The sequence below is a fragment of the Bos mutus genome, chromosome 23, assembly GCF_027580195.1.
Source record: "Bos mutus isolate GX-2022 chromosome 23, NWIPB_WYAK_1.1, whole genome shotgun sequence".
NCBI lineage: Eukaryota > Metazoa > Chordata > Mammalia > Artiodactyla > Bovidae > Bos > Bos mutus.
In genome coordinates, this window is record NC_091639.1 from 44947767 (window position 1) to 44968637 (window position 20871).

The 20871-nt window shown below is 40.0% G+C and overlaps 1 protein-coding gene across 3 annotated transcripts in view; it reads right to left on the reverse strand.

Annotated features, from left to right (window-relative positions):
* The window catches only part of HMGCLL1 (3-hydroxy-3-methylglutaryl-CoA lyase like 1), a 201148-nt gene that overhangs the window by 68592 nt on the left and 111685 nt on the right, over window positions 1-20871 (reverse strand). For all 3 annotated transcript variants that reach the window (XM_070360686.1, XM_070360685.1, XM_070360687.1), the window contains one exon: window positions 2580-2643. In XM_070360686.1, coding sequence (XP_070216787.1) covers window positions 2580-2643 — 64 coding nt within the window. The remainder of the gene's footprint in view (window positions 1-2579; window positions 2644-20871) is intronic.

The following is a 20871-nucleotide window of genomic DNA, read 5'->3' on the forward strand; positions in this document are numbered from 1 at the left end:
AGGAAGGATGTGAGAAGAATATTCAGGTGGAATTTGAGGCAAGTAAAATATCAAACATGAAGGGCATTCCAAGTAGGAAGGAATGTCAAGGGAATTCCCTGTTGGTCCAGTGCCTGGGTTCTGTGCTTCCACTCTAGGGGATGTAGGTTAAGTCCTTGGTCAGGGAACCAAGATCCCACATGCCAGGAGGCAAGGCGGGGGAAAAAAAAAAAAAGGTCAAATGCAAAGGACAGTTGCAACAAGAAAGTAAAAACTGAGGGGCAACAGGGCTCCATAACGCTGGGGAGGAAGGCCCAGGGCAGAGCATTCAAAGAGCACACAGCCTTGCAAACCAACCGGGTTTAGGATTTGGATTATGATAGGATTCTATCATAAGACCAGTAGAAAACCTTGACTGAATGTGGAGTGGTGGTGATATACTTGGATTGATGTTTCAGAAAGAAAGTGTCAATCAACATCCAAAACAGGCTGAAGGCACTCAGAAGGGCTACCTAGTCCAGGTAGGAGACTATTACTGGATGGAAACTTGGATTAAAAAAACGTAATGCTGATCCTCCTCTTTCTTCTCCTTTATTTAAGTATATCCATCCAACTGTTAAATATCCAGGTCTTTGGAATCATATAGAAAGCATGTAGGTGACTGAATTTTTCTCTTTGATTTCATCGGGATGCTTTTTTGCCTCACGTAGACACAGTCATTAATTATACAAAAAGCCTATTAAATGGTGGAATTTCATAATGGCCATGTAAAGAAAAGTGAAGCTGCCACCCAAGTGATTGAAGGAAAATTCTAAGCGTGGAGTCAGGGGAATCCCAGGGTTACAAGAATAGCAGGCAGGAAGGAATGTCAACCAGCCCCAAATTATGCTGAGAAGTCAAGAGAAGGATTGAATAGGATCTCACATTTCTTTAAAAAAAAAAAAAAATATGGAGTACAGTTGCTCTACAATATTGTGTTAGTTTCTGCTGTACAGCAAAATGAATCAGCTCTATTTATACATATATCCCCTCTTTGGGGGATTTCCTTCCGATTTAGTTCACCCCAGAACACTGAGAAGAGTTCCCTGTGCTATATATGTTGAACCAGAAAAATGACACAGATGAACCTATTTGCAAAGCAGAAATACAGACACAGACATAGGGAACAAACCCATGGACACCAAGGGGAATCTCACAGTTCTTGATCCCAGTGCTAAGTCAACGATCGTACAAAGACGGATTCCAGCAGCATGAAGGGTCTAGACATCACAGGGGACATGATGAAGAGTTGATGCCACACAGATAGGCGGGCACCACTGATGCAGACAGCCCTTTGGAGTGTAGCTGTGGTGGGATGGAGAGGATTGTCAATAACTAGCCAGCCAAGGATGCTGACTAAAGGAAGGAAGTTTTCAGATGGAGTATGCTTGCGCATGCTCAAGTGTCAACAGGAAGGGCTCTGCAGTTGCACATTCAGGGGAGTGAGTGAAGGGGAGGATTCAGCAGAGGGGACACAGTTTGCCAGAGTCATTTTGGACAGTGAGACCAGGAGCTGGCCCCACCCCGGGGTGTCTGGCCATGAATTCCTAACACTTCCGATCTGCCTGTTCCATGATTCTCTCTGGCAGCACCCCAGGCATTGTGGAGCAGGAATGAAGAGCCTGAGGCTGTGGGAGGTCTGTCCAGAGGCGGCAGGAGGCCGAAGGCAGAAGAGCAAGGGGTACGGGTATAGGCAGAGTCGGACTGGGGTTTTGTGGAGTCTGAAGTCATATTATTTTGGAAACGGTTTTTTAAGAAGAGAGTATATAACTGTGAATACAAACTAATAACAGACCCTTGGGAGGGTCTGATGCCAGCAAAGGACTGCAAAATTTAAGTTGTATGCAGATGCAAAATATTATATATATAGGATGAATAAACAACTAGGTCGTACTGTATAGCACAGGGAAGTATATTCAGTATCTTATGATAAACCATAATGGAAAAGACTATGAAAAGGAATATTTATGTATATGTTTAACTGAATAAGTTTGCTGTATAGCAATAATTATCACAACATGGTAAATAAACTGTACATCAATAATTTTTTTTAATTAAGCTTCATTATTTTATAGTATATCTGCCTCTGCCTCTGGAATAATGGCAATTTGAATCTCAGCAGAAAGGGCTATGGGATATAAAAAGAATAAAAGCAGGGAAGCAGCGTGGATTCATACACATGTTAAAATAGGCAGGAGACAGCAGAGGGGCGCCTGGGCAACCAAGGCAAAATTTAAGGATGTGCGCGAAAACGGTCCTGGCATTCCAAAAGAAAGTAGGCAAGCCACTCACTGTGTTCTATTCACATAAAACCAAAACAGATGTTTTTATTCCCTCCATCTTTGAACACCCAAATCATAAGACTCAGATGCTAACTCTGGACAGTGATAGCCACTATCTGCATTAAAATACAACTATTAACTCAGTGATCAAATATGCCTCCAGGTCCACAGTTCTCTTTGGCCTTGTGGTGCAGATGTAATAAACAGCAGGAAAAAGAGCCCACTTTTAAAAATAGACATCATTTTACCATGAACCAGAAAAGCAGACATATATCTTACTTCTGTCACTTTCTGAAGTGTGATGTTTCCTTCATATGGACAGCCCAGGGCACAGGATACGTACCTAAGTTTAAAATACAGAGCCATATAAATATGTGTCCAGTGGATAAGCTACTTCCTAATTTCCATTGTATAAAAATGAAAAAAATAGCCAAAGGTTCATCAGAAAAATTTATTTTACTCTCTTCCTTCATTATTATCTTATTCTCAGACCAAACAAAAACAATTGGAAACATTTTCAATTCAATCATATTTTTAATTAAAATTTTTTCAAACTACAATTTGATATATGTTATTTGATGGCAGATGGGAATAAGTATTTATCTATTGGGGTTGCTTACACTATAGTAATAATACAAAAGCAGAAAATACCAGAGAGATATATTTTTATTTTTGTTGTTTTTAAAAAAAATTTTTTGGTTGTTCCATGTGGCATGTGGAATCTTAGTTCACTGACCAGGGATTGAACCTGCACCCTTTGCAGTGGAAGCATGGAGTCTTAACCACTGGACCACTAAGGGAGTCCTGTGATGTACTGTTTTATTTAAATAAGTACATATATTCAACTGTTAAATATCCAGGTCTTTGGAATCATGTAGGCACCAAGTAGATGACTAACTGAACTTTTCTCTTCATTTCTGTCTGGATGTTTTGACCTCACCAAGATACAGTCATTAATCACCCCACAACTCTTAGACCTGACCACAGACTCAAACTTCACCGTGCCTATCTCTCGTGGGTCTACCTAAATCATCCCCAAGACAATCAAAGACTGTCTAATCTGTGTTTAAACAGCTCCAAAAAAGATACTCCATAAGCTTCTTCAACCATTTAATATAAAAAGTCAAGCCTTTCCTGCAAGAATGATACATTTCCATCTGAAAGTATGAAACTTTAGGAAAAGTCTCTTTTTAGCTATTTTCAGCTCAACACCAATCCTGTTTTATTAAAGATTTCTCAGAGACTTTACAACACTATGAATATAATGCATCATATGCCTGGTCATCAGGAATTAAGCAGTTCACACAAGGGAGAGTGGTGGTGGGGAAGACTGGAGACCCAGTTCTTTGGGGCCAAATACGAAAGGCTTTAGATAGCAAGGTCTTGAATGCTTGCCATGGAGTTGAAACTTTAAGATCACTCAAAATTATTTTGAAACACTTATATGACAAGATCCAATTTGTTTTCCAAAATGCAACTCATCATGAACTCTGGAAGTGGGTGCCACAAAAGGGTGGAGGCAAAAACATGACCAAAGATGATCCCACGTCTCCTTGATATGTGTATATATATATATGTGTAACTGGATCACTTTGCTGTACAGCAGAAATTAACACAACATTTTAAGTCAACTATACTTGAAATTTTTTTTAAAAAGATGTCAATTGGAAGATATGCTATAAACTTCACAACAGGTTTTGTAGTGAAAACATGAAACAGAGATTCAATAATTCAGTATACATCCACTGATCCTAAAGATGCAACTGAATTTCAAAAGTATCAATGTGTGAATAAAATTTGGGTTTTTAGAATTAAAATAACTAAGCAGTTCCATAGCCAGGCAATCAATTATGAGGACAGAGGAGGAGAAAAGAGGATACATTTTAGTAAACTTTGGAAGCTCTGCTGGACAGGAAATCCATCTCTCCGATCTTTCAATCACTACAATTTAAACTTAATGCTTGAGTGATTTTTACAAATTTAACGAAGATATGTGGAAAAGACAATGTTCTGATGTGAACACAGCCCTGGAGAAGATGTCAAGGGAGGTAAAAGGACACATATTTTCAATTCAGCTACAATGATGATAATGTGTTGAAAATAGAAGTACATTTATTCTGAACCCAAAATATCTAAATATGATTAAAAATGAAATCCAGGCTCTCTAACTACACCCCCGTAAAGGCAGAAACCATCCTTGTTTTGCCATCCTACTAAAGCCGAAAACCAAAGCAAGCAAGAAACAACAAATGTAAGACAATATAAAATACACACACACCTCACCTACCTTCTCAACTCCAGTGGCGAAGCCTGGCCAAGCCCCCCTTTCAAGCCATGCCCCTAACTCTCTCGGGGTACATTTTCACTCACTCAAGCTTCTCCACCAGCCTTGCCCTGGGCCTGTGCTTGACCTGGTCCTCACCCTCCATTGCATGTTATCTTCACACATTCTTCTCCACCTTTTTAATAACCTATTCACACATGGGGCAACGTTCTGCAAAGTGAATGCAATGGCTCTCAACTATGTTCATTAACTGTACTTTAACTCCCTAAAGTAGAAGTTGGCAAGGGAAGGTCCAGAGGCCAAATCTTGCTCATCACTCTCGTGCAAACAAAAATCTTATTGGAACAAAGCTATACCCATCTGCTCACCTACATTCCATGGCTATTTTGCATTATAATAACAGAATAGTAGCTGCATCAATGGCACCCCACTCAATACTCTTGCCTGGAAAATCCCATGGACAGAGGTGCCTGGTGGGCTGCAGTCCATGGTGTCGCTACAAGTCAGACATGACTGAGCAACTTCACTTCACTTTTCACTTTCATGAATTGGAGGAGGAAATGGCAACCCACTCCAGAGTTCTTGCCTGAAGAATCCCAGGGATGGGGGAGCCTGGTGGGCTGCCGTCTATGGGGTCGCACAGAGTCGGACACGACTGAAGCGACTTAGCAGCAGCAGCTGCATCAAAGATCATCTGACTCACAAAACCTAAAACATTACTGCTGCTGCTACTGCTGCTAAGTCACTTCAGTCATGTCCGACTCTGTGCGACCCCATAGACGGCAGCCCACCAGGCTCCCCCATCCCTGGGATTCTTCAGGCAAGAACTCTGGAGTGGGTTGCCATTTCCTCCTCCAATTCATGAAAGTGAAAAGTGAAGTGAAGTTGCTCAGTCATGTCTGACTTGTAGCGACACCATGGACTGCAGCCCACCAGGCTCCCCTGTCCCTGAGACTCTCCAGGCAAGAACATTGGAGTGGGTTGCCATTTCCTTCTCCAATGCATGAAAGTAAAAAGTAAAAGTGAAGACGCTCAGTCGTATCCAACTCTTCGGGACCCCGTGGACTGCAGCCCACCAGGCTCCTCTGTCCATGGGATTTTCCAGGCAAGAGTACTGGAGTGGGTTGCCATTACTACCTGGCTCTTAATAGAACAAGCTTGCCAACCCCTGGTAAAAAGTGAGGCATTTTCATGAATGTGAAGAGGCCTCTGTCATGGAAAGAGGCTGCCATACCTGCTTTGGTGGCAGACGTTAGTTTCTAGACTTCTGCTCTTCCCAGGCAGTCTACTACAGTGCTTCTCAGGCTTGGCTATACAGAATCATCTTAGAGAGCTTAAAAGCAAAAGACACTAATGGGTAGGACAAGCCAAACAACTTAAATCAGAAGCTCAGGGGATAGAATCAAACTATCAATATATTAAAATTAAAAATTACTGCACTGCCAAAATTGAAAACCACTCAAGGAGACCTTCAAGACGGCAGAGGAATAGGATGGGGAGACCACCTTCTCCCTCACAAATGTATCAAGAAATCTCCTCAGCATGTGGAACAATTCCTGAAGAACATCTTCTGAATGCTGGCAGAGGACCCCAGACTTCCACAAAGGCAAACCAATCTGCTCAGAAATGAGGTAGAGAAAAAGATAAAGATGAGAAGGGAGACAGAGGATTAGGGGTTGGGGGCCTGCACCCTTGGGAGGGAGGTATGAAGGAGGAAAAGTTTCTGCATACCAGGAAATCCCCTCACACGCAGGGGCAGTGGGGAGCTTTGGAAACTCAGAGGGGAGCACAGAGAGAAAGGTGCTCCAAAGGCAAAACGGAGAATTCACCACAGAGATTGTACCAAACAGGACTTCTCCGCTGAGAAGCATCTCACAGGCTCGCATTCACCCACAGCGAGGGGGAGCTGGGGGCAGAGGCTCAGATTTGGAGGGCCAGTCCTCAGGAGAGGACCGGGGTTGACTGTGAAGATACTCTGAGGGGACTAACATGACACCACAGAGGCACATCAGGGAAAATTCTGGAACCTTCAGAGAAGCAAGAGGTCATCCGCATGGGAAGGCTGTGACACCACGTTCTAATGCTGCACTCTCACAGGACAAAGGACCCCACCCTGGTGAATGCCGAAGCAGGGAAAGTGGCTGGAGTCTATAGCCCCAGACGCAGAGAAGATGGCTCGTGAGCCAGAGGCAGAAGGCAGCCGGCTGCTACAGTCTCAACCCCAAAGACCACAAGCTGTGAGTGGCTGTGGGTCTCTACCCACGTCTTCCTGGGAGCCTGAGTGGCTCAGCTATGACCAGGTTGTCACAAACCAGGGACCAACTCCCCTGGGGAAGTTCACAACCCGCCTCGGACTGTGGCAACCTCCACTGGCCAACACCACGGAAATGCTCCCCACACACCCCAGCGGCGTTTGTGGTAACCCTTGGTCTTCTCAGCACAACTGAGCCCTAATAGCAGCTCCGTTCACCTCCTTGTATCTGAGTGGAGAACGGACACTGGAGAGAGACTCACAAACAGCATCAAAGTGGAACACCAGGTGCTGCATGAGCAAATCCAAGAAGGGGAAAGCATCCTGGACAGGGCATGTCCAGCAGTTTACACTCCTGCAATTAGTCTGGGTCTGTGCACTTTAGGAGCAACTGTAGAATTTGAGAGCAAGTGCAAGCTGGAACAAGGGAAGATCTGAGTCCAAGGTGACTCTGAACTGCCCCCAACAGGTCTAGAGGCCTTCTTAGATATGCTGGAGGACGTTCTGAGTGGCAGCTCAACTGGAGTAGGTAGAAGGGGGAAACACTTGGACATTCCTCTCGCTTCCACTCTCTATATATCCCTCACCTCTTTTCTCCTTTTATTTTTCTCATATTGTCTTTTTTTTTTTTTTTTTTTTTTTACTTTACAATATTGTGTTGGTTCTGCCACACAGCAACATGAATCCTCCATGGGCGTACGTGTGTTCCCCATCCTGAACCCCTCTCCCACCTCCCTCCCCATACCATCCTTCCAGGTCATCCCAGTGCACCAGCCCTGAGCATCCTGTATCGAACCTGGACTGGCAATTTGTTTCATATATGATATTATACACATTTCAGTGCCATTCCCCCAAATCATCCCACCCTTGCCCTCTCCCACAGAGTCCAAAAGACTGTTCTATACATCTGTGTCTCTTTTACTGTCTTGCATATAGGGTTATCATTACCATCTTTCTAAATTCCATATATATGCGTTAGTATACTGTATTGGTGTTTTTCTTTCTGGCTTACTTCACTCTGTATAATAGGCTCCAGTTCATCTACCTCATTAGAACTGATTCAAATGTATTCTTTTCAATGGATGAGTAATATTTCATTGTGTATATGTACCACAGCTTTCTTATCCATTCATCTGCTGATGGGCATCTAGGTTGCTTCCATGTCCTGGCTATTATAAACAGTGCTGTGATGAACACTGGGGTACACATGTCTCTTTCCATTCTGGTTTCCTCGGTGTGTATGCCCAGCAGTGGGATTGCTGGGGCGTATGGCAGTTCTATTTCCAGTTTTTTAAGGAATCTCCACACTGTTCTTCATAGTGACTGTATTAGTTTGCATTCCCACCAACAGTGTAAGAGAGTTCCCTTTTCTCCACATCCTCTCCAGCATTTATTGCTTGTAGACATTTGGATCGCAGCCATTCTGACTGGCGTGAAATGGTACCTCATTGTGGTTTTGATTTGCATTTCTCTGATAATGAGTGATGTTGAGCATCTTTTCATGTGTTTGTTAGCCATCTGTATGTCTTCTTTGGAGAAATGTCTGTTTAGTTCTTTTGTTTATTTTTCTAGAATTGAGCTGCAGGAGTTGCTTGTATATTTTTGAGATTAGTTGTTTGTCAGTTGCTTCATTTGCTATTATTTCTCCCATTCTGAAGGCTGCCTTTTCACCTTGCTTATAGTTTCCATTGTTGTGAAGAAGCTTTTAATTTTAATTAGGTCCCATTTGTTTATTTTTCCTTTTATTTCCAATATTCTGGGAGGTGGGTCATAGAGGATCCTGCTGCGATTTATGTCGGAGAGTGTTTTGCCTATGTTCTCCTCTAAGAGTTTTATAGTTTCTGGTCTTATGTTGAGATCTTTAATCCATTTTGAGTTTATTTTTGTGTATGGTGTTAGAAAGTGTTCTAGTTTCATTCTTTTACAAGTGGTTGACCAGTTTTCCCAGCACCACTTAATATGGTTCTTTATTACTCCTTTTATATTTTTATAACATACTTTTTCTTTTAAAAAAATTAGTTTTAAATCAATTGCATGCATTTTTATTTTTGTTGTGATGTTTTGATTTTTTTTTTTTTTTTTTTTTTTAAATCCCAAACCCTCCTCCCCATCCCTCCCACACCACCCCCCCGGGTCGTCCCAGTGCACCAGCCCCAAGCATCCAGCATCGCGCACTGAACCCGGACTGGCATCCTGTTCCACACACGACACTTCACATGTCCCAATGCCACTCTCCCAAATCCTCCCACCCTCTCCCTCTCCCACAGAGTCCACAAGCCTGTTCCATACATCAGCGTCTCCCCTGCTGTCCCGTACACAGGGTCATCGTTACCATCCCTCTAAATTCCATATATATGCGTTAGTATACTGTACTGGTGTTTTTCCTTCTGGCTTACTTCACTCTGTATAATAGGCTCCAGTTTCATCCACCTCATTAGAACTGATTCAAATGTATTCTTTTTAATGGCTGAGTAATACTCCATTGTGTATATGTACCACAGCTTTCTTATCCATTCATCTGCTGATGGGCATCTAGGTTGCTTCCATGTCCTGGCTATTATAAACAGTGCTGCGATGAACATTGGGGTACACGTGTCTCTTTCCCTTCTGGTTTCCTCAGTGTGTATGCCCAGCAGTGGGATTGCTGGATCATAAGGCAGTTCTATTTCCAGTTTTTTAAGGAATCTCCACACTGTTCTCCATAGTGGCTGCACTAGTCTGCATTCCCACCAACAGTGTAGGAGCATTCCCTTTTCTCCACACCCTCTCCAGCATTTATTGCTTGTAGACATTTGGATCGCAGCCATTCTGACTGGTGTAAAATGGTATCTCATAGTGGTTTTGATTTGCATTTCTCTGATAATGAGTGATGTTGAGCATCTTTTCATGTGTTTGTTAGCCATCTGTATGTCTTCTTTGGAGAAATGTCTATTTAGATCTTTGGCCCATTTTTTGATTGGGTCATTTATTTTTCTGGAGTTGAGCTGTAGGAGTTGCTTGTATATTTTTGAGATTAGTTGTTTGTCGGTTGCTTCATTTGCTATTATTTTCTCCCATTCTGAAGGCTGTCTTTTCACCTTGCTAATAGTTTCCTTTGATGTGCAGAAGCTTTTAAGTTTAATTAGATCCCATTTGTTTATTTTTTGCTTTTATTTCAATATTCTGGGAGGTGGGTCATAGAGGATCCTGCTGTGATGTATGTCAGAGAGTGTTTTGCCTATGTTCTCCTCTAGGAGTTTTATAGTTTCTGGTCTTACGTTGAGATCTTTAATCCATTTTGAGTTTATTTTTGTATACGGTGTTAGAAAGTGTTCTAGTTTCATTCTTTTACAAGTGGTTGACCAGATTTCCCAGCACCACTTGTTAAAGAGATTGTCTTTAATCCATTGTATATTCTTGCCTCCTTTGTCAAAGATAAGGTGTCCATAGGTGCGTGGATTTATCTCTGGGCTTTCTATTTTGTTCCACTGATCTATATTTCTGTCTTTGTGCCAGTACCATACTGTCTTGATAACTGTGGCTTTGTAGTAGAGCCTGAAGTCAGGTAGGTTGATTCCTCCAGTTCCATTTTTCTTTCTCAAGATCGCTTTGGCTATTCGAGGTTTTTTGTATTTCCATACAAATTGTGAAATTATTTGTTCTAGCTCTGTGAAGAATACTGTTGGTAGCTTGATAGGGATTGCATTGAATCTATAAATTGCTTTGGGTAGTATACTCATTTTCACTATATTGATTCTTCCAATCCATGAACATGGTATATTTCTCCATCTATTAGTGTCCTCTTTGATTTCTTTCACCAGTGTTTTATAGTTTTCTATATATAGGTCTTTAGTTTCTTTAGGTAGATATATTCCTAAGTATTTTATTCTTTTTCGTTGCAATGGTGAATGGAATTGTTTCCTTAATTTCTCTTTCTGTTTTCTCATTATTAGTGTATAGGAATGCAAGGGATTTCTGTGTGTTGATTTTATATCCTGCAACTTTACTATAATCATTGATTAGTTCTAATAATTTTCTGGTGGAGTCTTTAGGGTTTTCTATGTAGAGGATCATGTCATCTGCAAATAGTGAGAGTTTTACTTCTTCTTTTCCAATTTGATTTCCTTTTATTTCTTTTTCTGCTCTGATTGCTGTGGCCAAAACTTCCAAAACTATGTTGAATAGTAATGGTGAAAGTGGGCACCCTTGTCTTGTTCCTGACTTTAGAGGAAATGCTTTCAATTTTTCACCATTGAGGATAATGTTTGCAGTGGGTTTGTCATATATAGCTTTTATTATGTTGAGGTATGTTCCTTCTATTCCTGCTTTCTGGAGAGTTTTTATCATAAATGGGTGTTGAATTTTGTCAAAGGCTTTCTCTGCATCTATTGAGATAATCATATGGTTTTTGTTTTTCAACTTGTTAATGTGGTGTATTACATTGATTGATTTGCAGATATTGAAGAATCCTTGCATCCCTGGGATAAAGCCCACTTGGTCATGGTGTATGATCTTTTTAATGTGTTGTTGGATTCTGATTGCTAGAATTTTGTTTAGGATTTTTGCATCTATATTCATCAGTGATATTGGCCTGTAGTTTTCTTTTTTGTGGGATCTTTGTCAGGTTTTGGTATTAGGGTGATGGTGGCCTCATAGAATGAGTTTGGAAGTTTACCTTCCTCTGCAATTTTCTGGAAGAGTTTGAGCAGGATAGGTGTTAGCTCTTCTCTAAATTTTTGGTAGAATTCAGCTGTGAAGCCGTCTGGACCTGGGCTTTTGTTTGCTGGAAGATTTTTGATTACAGTTTCAATTTCCGTGCTTGTGATGGGTCTGTTAACGGTTTTCTATTTCTTCCTGGTCGAGTTTTGGAAAGTTGTACTTTTCTAAGAATTTGTCCATTTCTTCCTCGTTGTCCATTTTATTGGCATATAATTGTTGATAATAGTCTCTTATGATCCTTTGTATTTCTGTGTTGTCTGTTGTGATCTCTCCATTTTCATTTCTAATTTTATTGATTTGATTTTTCTCCCTTTGTTTCTTGATGAGTCTGGCTAATGGTTTATCAATTTTATTTATCCTTTCAAAGAACCAGCTTTTGGCTTTGTTGATTTTTGTTATGGTCTCTTTTGTTTCTTTTGCATTTATTTATTACTTTTTCTTTTAAAAAAATTAGTTTTAAATCAATTGCATGCATTTTTATTTTTGTTGTGATGTTTTGATTTTGTATTTTTGAGAGTAATATTTTCCATGTTTTTGATGCTTGATTTTTGATTTATTGTTTTTAATTCTGTAGCTTTGAGAGTCTAATATATAGTATCCATTTTCACTTAGGGGTTTACTTATTGGCTTGATTCCTCTCTTCACCTTAGAACCCTCTGTTTATCCTTCTTTCCTCTTTTTCTCCTTACCCCCTCTTCTTTTTCCAATATAAGTATGTGAAACTCTTTGGATTTTTTGCCTATTAAAAGTTTTTTTGCCATTAATCCATGGTGCTTGTCTTCTGCGCTGTGTGACCTGTGAAGCCTTGATGTTGCTGTTAGTGGATGGGCCAGAACCCCAGAAGCAGGGGACTTGACTCTAGGACTTTGGACCACCAGAGAACTCCCAACCCCATGGAACATTAATAGGTGTGAGCCCTCCCAAAGGCTTCCACATCAACACTAAGGCCAAGCCCTATTCAAAAGCCAGTGAGCTCCGGGATGGATGTGCCATGCCAATTCTTCAGCTAAACAGGAGCACAACTCTGCACATTAGCAGACAGGCTGCCCAAAGCCATAGCAAACCCACAGACACTCCCAAACACACTACTGGACACACCACTGCCCTCCAGAGAGACAAGATCCAGCTCCATCCATGGGAACACAAGCACAAGTCCCCGCATCCAGAAAACCTTCACAATGCACTGATCCAACCTCACCAGTTGGGGTACAGTCTCCACAATTAAGAGGAGTTATGACCTTCCAGCCTGCAGAAAGGAGACCCCAAACATGGTAAATTAAGAAAAATGAAAAGACAGGGAAAAATGCAGCAGATGAAGGAACATAGTAAAAACACACAAGACCAAACAAATGAAGAGGAAATAGGCAGTCTTCCTGAAAAAGGATCCAGAGTAATAATAGTAAAGATGATCCAAAATCTTGAAAATCAAATGGGGGCACAGATAAAGAGACTAAAGGCACAAATCGAGATGATTCAAGGAAAGTTTAACAAGGACCTGGAAAAATTAAAGAATAAACAATCAACAATGAACAATGCAATAACTGAGACTGAAAATACACTGAAGGGAGCCAACCACAGAGTACCGGAAGCAGAATAACAGATAAGTGAGCTGGAAGATAGAACGCTGGAAATAACTGAAGCAGAACAAAATTAAGAAAAAAATAATAAAAAGTAATGAGGACAGTCTCAGAGACCTCTGGGACAACATTAAGTGCCACAACATTCAAATCATAGGGGTCCCAGAAGAAGAAGATAAAAGGAAAGGGCATGGAAAATATTTGAGGACATTATAGTCGAAAACTTCCCTGAAAAGGGAAAGGAAACAGCCACTCAAATCCAAGAAGCTTGGAGAAAACAGAAATCAAAAGAAAATAGGAGTAGCAATACTCATTTCAGATAAAACAGACTTTAAAATAAAGACCATTACAAGAGACAAACAAGGCTGCTATATAATGATCAAGGGATCAAACCAAGAAGAGGTAACAATTATAAATATATATGCACCCAACACAGGGGCACCTGAAAACATAAGGCAAATGCTAAGAGCTATTAAAGGAGAAATAGACAATAACACAGTAAGAGTGGGGGACTTTAATACCCCATTCATACCAGTGGACAGATCATACAGACAGAAAATTAATAGGGAAACACAAGCTTTAAACATTACATTCGACCTAATTGATATCTACAGGACATTTCATCCAAAAACAATAGATTTCACTTTTTACTCAAGTGTACATGGAACATTCTCCAGAAAAGATCACATCTTGGACTGTGATAAATTTAAGAAAACTGAAATCATTTCAAGCATCTTTTCCAACTGCAACAGTATAATATTAGATATCAACTAAAGGAAAAAAAAAAAAACTATAAAAAACACAAACACATGGAAATGCGTTTCTGAATTCACATGTTAAAGAATTATCTTCTGAATAATGAACAGATCACTAAAGAAATCAGAAAGGAAATCAAAATAAACCTAGCATCAAATGACAAACACAACAACTTAAAACCTACAGGATGCAGTAAAAGTCATGCTAAGAGGGAAGTTTATAGCAATACAAGTCTACATGAAGAAACAAGAGGCATCAAATAGATAACCTAACCTTACACCTAAAGCAACTAGAGAAAGAAGGACAAAACCCCCTAACGTTAGTGGAAGAAAAGGAATCATAAAGATCTGAGATGAAATCAATGAAAAAGAAATGAAAGAGACATGAGCAAAGACCAATAAAACTAAAAGTTTGTTCTTTAGGAGATAAACAGAACTGACAAACTGTTAGCCAGAATCATCCAGAGAAAAAAAGGAGAAGACTCAAATCAATAAAATCAGAAATGAAAATGGAGAAATTACAACAGAACTCACAGAAATAAAAAGGATCATAAGAGACTACTATGAGAACTATGTGTGGATAAAATAGATAACCTGGAAGAAATGGACAAATTCTTAGAGAAGTATACCTATCCAATCTAAACCGGGAAGAAAGAGAAACTATGGACAGACCAATCACAAACACTAAAATCAAAATTGTAATAAAAAATCTTCCAAAAAACATAAATTAACAGCCAAATGACTCCACAGACAAATCCACAGATGAATTCTACCAAAAAAGAAGAGCTGATGTCTATCCTGATCAAACTCTTCCCGAAAATTGCAGAGGAAGGAAAACACCCAAACTCATTTTATGAGGCCACTATCACCCTGATGCCAAAACCAGACAAAGATGCCACAAAGAAGAACATTATAGGCCAGTACCACTGCTGCTGCTGCTGCTGCTGCTAAGTCGCTTCAGTCGTGGCCGACTCTGTGCGACCCCATAGACGGCAGCCCACCAGGCTCCCCCGTCCCTGGGATCCTCCAGGCAAGAACACTGGAGTGGGTTGCCATTTCCTTCTCCAGTGCATGAAAGTGAAAAGTGAAAGTGAAGTCGCTCAGTCATGTCCGACTCTTCGCGACCCCATGGACTGCAGCCTACCAGGCTCCTCCGTCCATGGGATTTCCAGGCAAGAGTACTGGAGTGGGGTGCCATTGCCTTCTCTGATATCACTGATGAACATATGCAAAAATTCACAATAAAATTCTAGGAAACAGAATCTGAAAACACATTAAAAAGACCATATATCATGATCAAGTGAGATTTACTCCTCAGATGCAAGGATTATTCAACATATATGCAAATCAATCAATGTGATATACCGTATTAACAAATTGAAAGATAAAAACCATATGATCATTTCAATAAATTCAGAGAAAGTTTTTGACAAAATTCAATACTGATTCATGATTTTTTTAAAAAAAAGTCTCCAGAAAGTTGGCATTAAAGGAACATACTGTGCTGTGCTTAAATGCTCAGTTGTGTCCAACTCTCTGTGACCTCATATACAGTAGCCAAACAGACTCTTCTGTCCATAGGGATTCTCCAGGCAAGAATACTGGAGTGGGTTGCCATGCCCTCCTCAGAAGCAACATACTTGAACCTAAAACAGGCCATATACAACAAACCCACAGAAAATATTATTATCAATGGTGAAAAACTGAAAGCATTTCCTCTAAAATCAGGAACAAGACAAGGATGCCTGCTCTCACTACTATTTTTCAACATAATTTGGAAGTTGTAGCCACAGAAATTACAGAAGAAAAAAAAATAAAAGGAATTCAGATTGGAAAAGAAGTAAAGCCCTCACCGTTTGCAGATGGCATGATTCTTTACATAGAAAACCCTAAATATGCCAACAGAAAACTATTAGCACGAAACAGTGAATAAAATCTCAGGATACAAAATTAGTACACAGAAATTTCTTGCATGCCTGTACAGTAACAATAAAAAATCCAAAAGAAAAATTAAGGAAACAATCCTATTTACTACTGCAACAAAAAGAATAAAATACTTAGGAGAAAATTTACCTAAAGACACAGAAGACCTGTATGCAGAAAATGATAAGACACTGATGAAAGAAATTAAAGACAACACAAATGGAGAGATACACCATGATCTTGAGTTGGAAGAATGAATATTGTGATAATGACTATACTATCCAAAGCCATCTACAGATTCAGTCGCAATCCCTATCAAATTATCAATGGTATTTTTCGCAGAACTAGAACAAAAAATTTCACGATTTGTATGGAAACATAAAAGATTCTGAGTATCAGAGCAATCTTGAGAAAGAAGAATGGAGCTTGAGGAATCAACCTTCCTCACTTCAGACTATATACAGTTGTCAAGACAGTATGATACTGACACAAAGACAGAAATATATATCAATGGAAAAAGATAGAAAGCCTGGAGATAAGTCCACACACCTGTCTTTGACAAAATATACGATGAAGAAAAGACCGTCTCTTCAATAAGTGGTGCTGGGAAAACTAGACAGCTACATGTAAAAGAAAGAATCAGAACACTTTCTAACACCATACACAAAAATAAATTCAAATGAATTAAAGATCTAAATGTAAAACCAGAATCTATAAAACTCTTAGAGGAAAACTTAGGCAGAACACCCTTTGACATAAATCATAAAAGATCCTTTATGATCTCCTCCCCTAGAGTCATGGAAATAAAAATAAATGAATGAGACCTAGTTAAACTCAAAGGTTTTTGCACAAGGAAGGAAACTATAGCAAGGACAAGAGATAGCCCTCAGAATGGGAGAAAATAATAGCAAATGAAACAACTGACAAAGGATTAATCTCCAAAATATACAAGTAGTTCATGCAGCTCAATTCCAGAAAAACAAATAACCCAATCAAAAAGTGAGCAGTATGTAAACAGACATGTCTCCATGGAAGACATACAGATGGTTAGTAAACACATGAAATGATGTTCAACATTGTTCATTGTTAGAAAATGCAAATCAAAACTATAATGAGACATCTCACACTGGTAGGAATGGGCATCATCAAAAAGTCTACAAACAATAAATGCTGGAGAGGATATGGAGAAAAGGGAACCCTTTTGCACTGTTAATGGGAATGCAAACCGATGCAGCCACTATGGAGAACAGTATGGAGATTCCTTAAAATACTAGAAATAAAATTATTATGAAAGTGAAAGTCGCTCAGTCATGTCCAGCTTTTTATGACCCCATAGACTATACAGTCCATGGAATTCTCCAGGCCAGAATACTGGAGTGGGTAGCCATTCCCTTCTCCAGGGGATCTTCCCAAATCAGGGACTGAACCTAGGTCTCCCACATTGCAGGTGGATTCTTTACCAGCTGAGCCACCAGGGAAGCCCATATGACCCAGCAATCCCACTACTAGGCATACACCCTTAAGAAATCATAATTGAAAAAGACACATGTACCCCAGTGTTCACTGAAGCACTATTTACAATGGCTAGAGAATTTCTTAATGAAAGTGAAAGAGAAGAGTGAAAAAGCTGGCTTAAAACTCAACATTCAAAAAACTAAGATCATGGCATCGGGTCCCATGCTGCTGCTGCTGCTGCTGCTAAGTCGCTCAGTCGTGTCCGACTCTTAGCGACCCCATGGACTGCAGCCCACCAGGCTCCTCCGTCCATGGGGTTTTCCAGGCAAGAGTACTGGAGTGGGGTGCTATTGCCTTCTCCATCTGGTCCTGTAACTTCATGGCAAGTAGATGGGGAAGCAGTGAAAACAGTGAAAGACTTTATTTTCTTGGGCTTCAAAATCACTGCAGATGGTAACTGCAGCCATTAAATTAAAATACTCTTACTCCTTGGAAGAAAAGTTATGACCAACCCAGAAAGCATTGAAAAGCAGAGACATTATGTTGCTGATAAAGGTCCATCTAGTCAAAAGTATGGCTTTCCGATAGTCATGTATGGATGTGAGAATTGGACCGTAAAGAAATCTGAGCACTGAATAATTGATGCTTTTGAACTGTGGTGTTTGAGGAGACTCTTGAGGGTCCCTTGGACTGCAAGGGACAAACCAGTCCATCCTAAAGGAAATCAGTCCTGAATATTCATTGGAAGGACTGATGCTGAAGCTGAAACTCCAATACTTTGGACACCTGATGTGAAGAACTGACTCATTGGAAAAGACCCTGATGCTGGGAAAGATTGAAGGCGGGAGGAGAAGGGGATGACAGAGGATGAGATGGTTGAATGGCATCACCAACTCTGTGGACATGAATTTGAGCAAGCTCCAGGAGTTGGTGATGGACAGGAAAGCCTGGCATGCTGCAGTCCATGGAGTAACAAAGAGTCGGATATGACAGAGCAACTGAACTGAACTGAACTGAGGATATGGACGCAACCTAGATGTCCACTGACAGATGAATGGATGAAGAAATAATGGTATATATACACACAATGGAATATTACTCAGTTATAAAAAGGAACACATTTGAGTCAATTCTAGTTAGGTCATGAACCTAGAGCCTATTATACAGTGTGAAGTAAGTCAGAAAGAGAGTGACAAATACTATATATTAACACATATATATGGAATCTAAAAATATGGTACTGATGATCCTACATGCAGGGTAGCAAAGTAGACCCAGACCTAAAGGATAGACTTTTGGTCACAGTGGGGGAGGGAGAAGGTGGCATGCTTTGAGAGAGCAGTACTGGAACATATACATTACCATATATAAAATAGATGGCCACTGGCAATTTATTGTATGATGCAGGGAACCCAGACTCAGTGCTCTGTGACAATCTATTTAAGGTGGAATAGGGAGGGAGGTGGGAGGGAGATTTAAGAGGCAGGAGACATGCTTCGTACGTCTGTGGCTAACTCATGTTGATGTATGGCAAAAGCCATCACAATATTTTAAAGTAATTATCCTCCAATTAAAAATAAAATTTAAATTAAACAAAACAAAGGAAACCACTCAACTTCTGGTGATATTTCCTTACCTGGATTGTTTAATTGATGCCTTTATGTAAAAGTGATATAAGTTACACAGACATATACTGTCTAATCTCACTGCTTCCCTACAGCATCTATCTCTGATTAAATCCATGGCACTTATTACATTTATCCACTTTCAATAGCTGGCATAAGTTTTTACAGCCCTATTGCAAATGGTTTCTGCTCTGCCAAAGCCTCAGCCTGCTACCTCTCTTTTTCCTTTCTTTTTTCATTCCTCCCTTCTGACTCAATTTCTTTTTTTTTTTTTTTCTTTTTTTCAGTAAGGGTAGAATTTTTCAGACTGTTGTGTCAACAAATGGTTTTGTTAACTTTTAGTCCAATAGTCTGGTTACGTATGGAATTCTAAGCTGACAGTTTTTGTGGGTTTTTTTTTTTTTTTTTGCCATTTTGAATATACTGTTTCATTATCTCTGACCTCAGTTTTTGCTGATGAGAATATTTCCCTCTAAACATAATTGCTGTACAGTAAATCAGGGCAACCCATTTCAGTATTCTTGCCTTGGAGAATCCCATGGACAGAGGAGCCTTGCAGGCTACGATCCATAGTGTTGCACAGAGCTGCACACGACTGAAGTGACTGGGTGCAATTCTTCTCTACTGCTATAGGGTTATCTGCTGCTAAGTCACTTCAGTCATGCCCGACTCTGTGCGATCTCGTAGACGGCAGCCCACCAGGCTCCCCCGTCCCTGGGATTCTCCAGGCATGAACACTGGAGTAGGTTGCCATTTCCTTTTCCAATGCATGAAAGCGAAAAGTGAAAATGAAGTCGCTCAGTCGTGTCCGACTCTTAGCAACCCCATGGACTGCAGCCTACCAGGCTCCTCCATCCATGGGATTTTCCAGGCAAGAGTACTGGAGTGGGGTGCCATTATCTATTTATAGTTAATATCCTGCATTTGACTATGAGTCCTTCAGGACTTGTTACACTTCTTCATTATTAACATTAATGCTTTTTACTCCTAGAAAATCCTCAAGGTACTGTAATACTTCATCAAACATATCTCTCATATCTAGTTTCCTTGTTTTCTCCTTTTGAGAATTCTATTAGGCATTCTCTTTTCACTTTCAAAACTTCTATTATTTTTCTATTCACTATTGCAATTTCCTCAAATCCTAGTTTTAGGCCACTTATAGACCATTAACTCCCACTTCAACTATATCTAATCTGCTGTTCTGCAATTACTGTTTTTATTTAACACATGTATTTTTCACTTCCATTTCTTTTCCTCAAATCTTCATTCTTTTTTTTTTTTTCATAAAGACTTGTCCTTTTATTATATTCTTCCTTTGCCTCTATAAATATAGTAAAGGTTAATTCACCATCTCAATTCAGGTTATTCTATGTCCTTCTTTTCTGCTAAATTTATCCTTCCTTTTCTTTTTCTTCTGCTTATTTTTCTTAGGGTAATTTGTTCCCTCATGTGGTCTGTAATTTTTACTGGGAATGCCTTTTCATGGTCCTTTAGTTTCTGTGGAAGTTCCATGAAAGTCTTGAGTTATTTAAATGTTCCTATAAAGGAGATCTAATTTCCTTTTTCCCTTGCCTTGCAGACTTTACCAGTTCCCAAGCAAAGGTCTACCTTTATTTCTCAATTTGGGTTTCCACAATACTCCAATGTCATAAATCCACAACCTATAACACTGGCACAGATTTAAGTGACTCTGCATTGGCAAGGAAGTGCTTCCAGAATCCAAAAATACTCAGTTTCCAATCCTAGTCTTAGCAGAACATCTATCTTTCACACATAGACTCTAAAATCCCATTTCTAAGTCACTAGGGCTTGTATCTGGAGTAGACACCCCATGTGCTGGGGCCATCACACTGCATCCTTGCCACACTTTCTCTGATGGAATTTGAGGACTTCCTTTTCTCTTCTGAACTTCACCTTATGCTTTACAAGTTGTTATATTTATGTGTTTGTAAAGGGAACAGAAAAGGGAGTCTCTGTATCAGCTCAGTCCCTCATAATCTCTC